Source organism: Calidris pugnax, unplaced genomic scaffold, assembly GCF_001431845.1.
Source record: "Calidris pugnax isolate Ruff unplaced genomic scaffold, ASM143184v1 scaffold278, whole genome shotgun sequence".
Lineage (NCBI taxonomy): Eukaryota > Metazoa > Chordata > Aves > Charadriiformes > Scolopacidae > Calidris > Calidris pugnax.
In genome coordinates this window covers 53,410-60,959 of record NW_015090988.1, presented here as the reverse complement: position 1 = coordinate 60,959, position 7,550 = coordinate 53,410, and the positions used below count along the sequence as shown (strand labels likewise).

General features: G+C 58.8%; 1 protein-coding gene across 1 annotated transcript; it reads left to right on the top strand.

The window, feature by feature from the left end:
* The first annotated feature begins 1,323 nt into the window (after window positions 1–1,323).
* On the top strand, window positions 1,324–6,491 carry ZBTB45 (zinc finger and BTB domain containing 45). The gene is made up of 2 exons (XM_014954035.1): window positions 1,324–2,698; window positions 5,150–6,491. Exons 1-2 carry the CDS (start codon window positions 1,717–1,719, stop codon window positions 5,548–5,550), a joined length of 1,383 nt encoding a protein of 460 aa, XP_014809521.1. The 5' UTR covers window positions 1,324–1,716; the 3' UTR covers window positions 5,551–6,491.
* Window positions 6,492–7,550: the final 1,059 nt, after the last annotated feature.

Below are 7,550 nucleotides of genomic sequence, written 5' to 3'. Positions count from 1 at the left end.
GAGGGGTGTCCCGTGTGTCCCCTGGGGGAGGGGTGTGGGGGGGTGGGGGTGTCCCCCGGGTGTCGCCAGGCCCTCTAGGCCCCCCAATGACGTCATCGGCGCTGCCACCCGCTGACGTCACACGAGGTGTCCCCAACCCCTGGTGGCTTCTCCGCCCCACCTGCCTGTCGCCAACCCCGCGGTGACGTCACAAAGGGTGTCCCCAACCCCTGGGGACATCATAAAGGGTGTCCCCAACCCCGCGTGATGTCACCTGAGGTGTCCTCAACCCATGGTGACATCACACAGGGTGTCCCCAACCCCTGGTGACATCACATTGGGTGTCCTCAACCCTTGGTGACATCACACAGGGTGTCCCCAACCCCTGGTGACATCACATTGGGTGTCCTTGGTGACATCACACAGGGTGTCCCCAGCCCTTGGTGACATCCCATAAGGTGTCCCCAACCCTTGGTGATGTCACAGTGGGTGTCCCCAACCCTGGTGACATCACAGTGGGTGTCCCCAACCCCTGGTGACATCACAAAGGGTTTCCCCAGCCCATGGTGACATCCCGTATGGTGTCCCCAACCCCTCGTGATGTCACCTGTGGTGTCCCCAACCCTGGTGACATCACACAGGGGGTCCTCATCCCTTGGTGACATCACAGTGGGTGTCCCCAACCCTGGTGACATCACAGCTGGGGGCCCCAACCCCTGGTGACATCACACAGGGTGTCCTCAGCTCTTGGTGACATCCCATAAGGTGTCCCCAAGCCCTTGTGATGTCACCTGAGGTATCCCCAACCCTTGGTGACATCACAGTGGGTGTCCCCAGCCCATGGTGATGTCACACAGGGTGTCCCCAACCCTTGGTGATGTCACAGTGGGTGTCCTCTGCCCTTGGTGACATCCCATAAGGTGTCCCCAACCCTTGGTGACGTGACACAGGGTGTCCCCAACCCCTGGTGACATCACATTGGGTGTGCCCAGCCCTTGGTGACATCCCATGAGGTGTCCCCAGCCCATGGTGACATCACACAGGGTGTCCCCAGCCCATGGTGACATGACAGTGAGTGTCCCCAACCCGTGGTGACATCACAAAGGGTGTCCCCAACCCCTGGTGACATCACATTGGGTGTCCCCAACCCCTGGTGACATCACACAGGGTGTCCTCATCCCTTGGTGACGTCACAGTGGGTGTCCCCAATCCGTGGTGACATCACCATTGGTATCCCCAAGCCCTTGGTGACATCCCATAAGGTGTCCCCAACCCTTGGTGATGTCACACAGGGGGTCCTCATCCCTTGGTGACATCACAGTGGGTGTCCTCAACCCTGGTGACATCACACAGGGGGTCCTCATCCCTTGGTGACATCACAAAGGGTTTCTCCAGCCCTTGGTGACATCCCATAAGGTGTCTCCAACCCCTGGTGACACCCTGCTGGCATCTCCAGACCATGCTGATGTCCCCAGCTGTGTCCTCAACTCCCCCTCTTGATGTCCTCCCTGGATGTCCTGGTGACACCCTCATGGCTTCTCCTGCCTGTCCCTGTCCTTTACCCCCCGGAGATGTCCTCACCGGTGTCCCCGGTGATGCCCTGGTGGCATCTCCATACCGCGTTGATGTCCCCAATCCCTGGTGACACCCCATACGACGTCCCCGACCTCTCATGCTCCTCCCTCAGGTGTCTTCAGCCCTCGCGGTGGCCCCCAGCGGCCAGTGGTGGCCACCACCATGGCGGAAGCCGTCCATTACATCCATCTCCAGAACTTCAGCCGTTCCCTCTTGGAGACCCTCAATGGCCAACGGTTGGGCGGCCACTTCTGCGACGTCACCGTCCGGATCCGCGAGGCCACCCTCCGCGCCCACCGCTGCGTCCTGGCCGCCGGCAGCCCTTTCTTCCACGACAAGCTCCTTTTGGGGCACTCGGCCATCGAGGTGCCCCCGGTTGTCCCCAGCGGGGCCGTGCGCCAACTGGTGGAGTTCATGTACAGCGGGTGCCTGGTGGTGGCCCAGTCGGAAGCTCTCCAGATCCTCACCGCCGCCTCCATCCTCCAGATCAAAACCGTCATCGACGAGTGCACCCAGATCATCTCCCAGAGCCGGGGACCCAAAGTCCTACCACCGGCCACGCCCCGGCCACGCCCGGACCACGCCCCTGCCCCGCCCTGGCCACGCCCAGACCCCACCCCACCTGACGCCCGTCCCAAGCCACCGCCGGAGCCCGACCTCCGTTTTGGCCAACTGGACCCGGCGCCCACTTGCCACAGCCGGAAACAACGGCAACCGCTGCGGCTCCAGCTGCCGGTGAAGGAGGAAGAAGAAGAAGAGGAGGAGGAAGAGGAGGAGGAGGGGACGGCCACCGCGGCTGCTGGGGATGAAGGCTTCGCCGCCCCCTCCTTCGTCACCGAGGAGCCACCCTTTTTCGGGGACGTCTTCGCCGACACCTTCCTGCCCCCCTGGCCCGGGGAGGACGCGGGCGGTTTGGAGACACCGGGGCGGGTGGCGACGTTCGGGGCCAAGGTGACACCGGGTGGCTTCGTGCCACCACCACCACCGCTCTACGAGGGGGGTGCGGAGGGTGGTGTCCCCTCTGTCCCCGAGGTGGCCCAGGCCGGTCCCTCGCGGTGTCCCGAGCCCTCCTACCAATGCGGGCACTGCCAGAAGACCTTCAGCTCCCGCAAGAACTACACCAAACACATGTTCATCCACTCCGGTGAGGGGACACGGAGGGGACACGCGTGACGGGGCTCACGTGGGTCCCTTGAGGGGACGGGAAGATGTTGGGGGATGTGGGAGTGGGGACACGTGGGGATGGGGATGGTGATGTGGAGAGGGACAGGGAGCCGTGTCGCTCTATGTCAGTCCGTGTTGACACATGTTCTTCTGTGTCGATCCGTGACGTGACTCCATGTGATCAGGATTGACCCACGTCATTCTGTGTTGACCCGTGTCACTCCACGTCAATCCATGTTGACACATGTTCCTCTGTGTCGGTCCGTGACATGACTCCATGTCATCAGGGTTAACCTGTGTCACTCTGTGCTGACCCATGTCCATCAAGTGTTGACCCATGTCAATCCATGTTGACACATGTTCCTGTGTCGGTCCATGTTGACACACGTTGCTCCATGTGGTCAGGATTGACCCATGTCAGTCTGTTGACCCGTGTCACTCCATGTCAATCCATGTTGACACATGTTCCTCTGTGCTGGTCCGTGACGTGACTCCATGTGATCAGGGTTGACCCACATCACTCTGTGTTGACCCGTGTCCATCAAGTGTTGACCCGTGTCACTCCATGTCAATCTACGTTGACACGTGTTCCTCTGTGTTGGTCCATGACATGACTCCATGTGATCAGGGTTGACCCACGTCACTCTGTGTTGACCCACGTCCATCAAGTGTTGACCTGGGTGACCCGTGTCCCTCCATGCCAGTCCATGTTGACACACGTTCCTCTGTGTTGCTCCATGTTGACACACGTTGCTCCATGGTGATCATCACTCCGTGTTGACTCATGTTGACCTGTGTCACTATGTGGTGACCCATGTCAGTCTGTGTTGACCCATGTAGACCTGTGCTGACCCACGTCAAGCTATGTTGCTCCATGTTGACCCATATCACTCCAGTTTGACCCATGTACACCTGTGTTGATCTGTGTTGTCCCATATCACTCTGAGGTGACCCATGTTGAGCCGTTCTTGACCTGTGTTGACCCATGTTGAGCTGTGTTACTCCATGTTGACCTGTGTTGATCTGCTGTGACCCATGTTGACCCACGTTCACCTGTGGAACCATGTTGACCCGTGATGCTCTGTGTTACACCGTGTTGCTCCATGTTGACCCACACTGGTCCACTTTGACCTTTATTGATCCATGTTGACCCATATCAACCTGTGCTGCTCCATGTTGACCCACATTGGTCCGTGTTGACCTGTACTGATCTGCGTTGACCCACGTTGCTCCATGTTGACCTGTACTGATCCATGTTGACCTATGTCAAGCTACGTGGCTCCATGTTGACCCACATTGCTCCATGTTGACCTGTACTGATCCATGTTGACCTATGTCAAGCTACGTGGCTCCATGTTGACCCACATTGCTCCATGTTGACCTGTACTGATCCATGTTGACCTATGTCAAGCTACGTGGCTCCATGTTGACCCACATTGCTCCATGTTGACCTGTACTGATCCATGTTGACCTATGTCAAGCTACGTGGCTCCATGTTGACCCACATTGCTCCATGTTGACCTGTACTGATCCATGTTGACCTATGTCAAGCTACGTGGCTCCATGTTGACCCACATTGCTCCATGTTGACCTGTACTGATCCATGTTGACCTATGTCAAGCTACGTGGCTCCATGTTGACCCACATTGCTCCATGTTGACCTGTACTGATCCATGTTGACCTATGTCAAGCTACGTGGCTCCATGTTGACCCACATTGCTCCATGTTGACCTGTACTGATCCATGTTGACCTATGTCAAGCTACGTGGCTCCATGTTGACCCACATTGCTCCACGTTGACCTGTACTGATCCATGCTGACCCATGTCAAACTATGTTGCTCCATGTGACTCCATGTTGACCCACATCACTCCATGTTGACCCACGTTGCTCCATGTTGACCCACGTTGACCTGTACTGATCCATGTTGACCCGTGTTGGTCTATGTTGACCTGTACTGATCCATGTTGACCTATGCCAAGCTATGTTGCTCCATGTTGATCCACATTGCTCCATATTGATCCACGTTGGTCCGTGTTGACCTTTATTGATCCATGTTGACCTTTATTGATCCATGTTGACCCATGTCAAGCTATGTTGCTCCATGTGGCTCCATGTTGACCCACATTGCTCCATGTTGACCCATGTCAAGCTATGTTGCTCCATGTGGCTCCATGTTGACCCACATTGCTCCATGTTGACCTGTACTGATCCATGTTGACCCATGTCAACCTGTGTTGCTCCACGTTGACCCATGTCAACCTGTGATGCTCCCTGTTGATCCACGTTGACCCATGTCAACCTGTGTTGCTCCACGTTGACCCACATTGCTCCATGTTGACCCATGTCAACCTGTGATGCTCCCAGTTGATCTGTGTCCATCCATGTTGACCTGTATTGATCCGTGTTGACCCACGGCTGTCTCTCTGCAGGTGAGAAGCCCCACCAGTGCTCCATCTGCTGGCGTTCCTTCTCCCTCCGGGACTACCTGCTGAAGCACATGGTGACCCACACGGGCGTCCGCGCCTTCCAGTGCGGCGTCTGCTGCAAACGCTTCACCCAGAAGAGCTCCCTCAACGTCCACATGCGCACGCACCGACCCGAGCGCTTCCAGTGCCGCCTCTGCACCAAGGGCTTTTCCCACCGCACCCTCCTCGAGCGTCATGCCGCTGCCACCCACCCCGGGCCACCACCAGGGCCACCACCTGGGCCACCGCCGCCACCGCCACCACCTCCAGCGCCACCACCGCCTGAAGCTGGGATGGCAACATGGCCAGGAACCGAGGGTGCGGGTGCTGGGGCTGCGGGTGCCGGCCCCACTCACACGGTGTGAGGATGTCCCCGGGTGGGGGTCCCTGTCACCCCCAAACTGGCCCCGAGGGTGGGTTTTGGGGCTTCTCCTGTGCCCCTGGGGCTGTTTGAGGACCCCCAGGAGGAACCTGGAAGACTTTGACCCCACCCCAGCCATGGATTCGATGCCCTGGATGGACAGACAGGGGGACACGGGGTCCGTCCGGCTTGTCCCCTCCCGGTGACATGGCCCCCTTCCCCCCCCAGAGCGTGGAGGGGGGACGGTGAATGGACTCCATGGCACCAGCAGGTGGTGGAAATCAACACGCGGGTTTTAAGGACATTTTTTGTGCCGTTACTGCGATTTTTCTCCCTAAAAATTACCCCCCCACACACACTTCCTCACCGTTTGCCCACGTGGCATCTCACTGACTGAATGGTGGGTGCCAACCGTGGGCACGTGGCCACCACCGAAGGGCCTCGGTAGCCGTTGGCCCCACCCTGGGACCTCTCTAAATCTTTGTGATACAATGGGACCAAACTACGTCCCCATGGCCACCATTAAAGGGCTGTGGTAGCCACTGGCCACTTCATGGGATCTCCCCAGGTCTTTGTGTTGACAGTGGACACCAGCAGGGCCAACCCACCTCTCTGTGGCCACCACAGAAGGACTGTAGTAGCCATTGGCCAAGCCATGGACCTTTCCCAAGTCTTTGATGGGCATCAAAAAGGCCAAGCCACATCCCCATGGCCACCACAGAAGGGCTGTGGTAGCCCTTGGCCACATCATGAGTCCTCCCCAAGTCTTTGTGTCCATGTTTGTCCCCAGTCCCGTGGCTTTGCCTCCACGGGTTCCCCACAAGCCAACAATGGGCATTGATGGAGCCAAACTGTGTCCCCAGGGCCACGACAGGAGGGTCATGGAGTCACTGGCCACATCATGGATTGCCCCAAGTCATTTACATCGAGGATGAGTGGCAGTGGGCCAAGCCACGTCCCTGTGGCCACCACAAAAGGGCTATAGAAGCCACTGGCCATATCATGTGTCCTCCATGACTCTTTCTGTTGACGATGGCCACCAGCAGGGCAAACCATGTCCCCAGGGCCACCACAGAAGAGCTGTAGAAGCCACTGGCCATATTACGTGTCCTCCATGACTCTTGATGATGGCCACCAGCAGGGCAAACCAGATCCCTGTGGCCACCACGGAAGGGCTATAGAAGCCACTGGCCATATCATGTGTCCTCCATGACTCTTTCTGTTGACGATGGCCACCAGCAGGGCAAACCATGTCCCCAGGGCCACCACGGAGACACCACCATCTGCTCTGCCACCTCCTTCCTTCTTCGTGGGGAGCCCCTCAGAGCCCCCACTGCACCGCCAGGAGGGGGGAGACCCCAAAAGGGGTCAAGCGTGGAGGGGAGGGGGACCAGGTGGCATCAGGGTGGTTCTCTGGGGGGAGGGGGGGTGTCCCAGCACCCAGAAAGGGGAAGGGGGGGGGGGGGGAGGGAGGGGAGGGTGAGGGGGGGGGGGGGTGTGGGGACACGCAGAGGGACATGTTGGGTGACGTGGGACACATGGAGGGACACGGGGGACACGTGGAGGGACACAGGGGACACGCAGAGGGACACATGGAGGGCCCTGAGGACATTGTGGGGACACGCAGAGGGACATGAGGACATGGGGGACACACATGGTGTGATGTGGGGGACATGATGGAACAAGGGGGACATACAGACACAGGAACATTCGAAGTGACACAGGGACACGTGCGGAGTGGCACGGGGGGGACATGTGGAGTGAGGTGGGGAGGTGGGGACACACGTGGAGGGCCATGGGGACACGCGGAGGGACACTGTGGGGCCACCAGGGGATGTGCAGGGACACAGGAGACACGGGAGGACAGAGGGGGACACGGGGTGGACACGAGGTGACACGGGTGCTCACCAGGAGGGACGTGGGGAGGACGTTGTCCTTGGGCCACCAGCGCCCAGTGTCCTTGGCCAGGAACATGGTGTCTGCAGGGACACCACCATCAGCTAG

Excerpts from the sequence above, each read along its gene's own strand:
- ZBTB45 (XM_014954035.1), top strand. The coding sequence starts at position 1,717 with ATGGCGGAAGCCGTCCATTACATCCATCTCCAGAACTTCAGCCGTTCC. Across the intron at positions 2,699-5,149 it reads ACACATGTTCATCCACTCCG|GTGAGAAGCCCCACCAGTGC; the intron begins GTGAGGGGACAC and ends GTCTCTCTGCAG.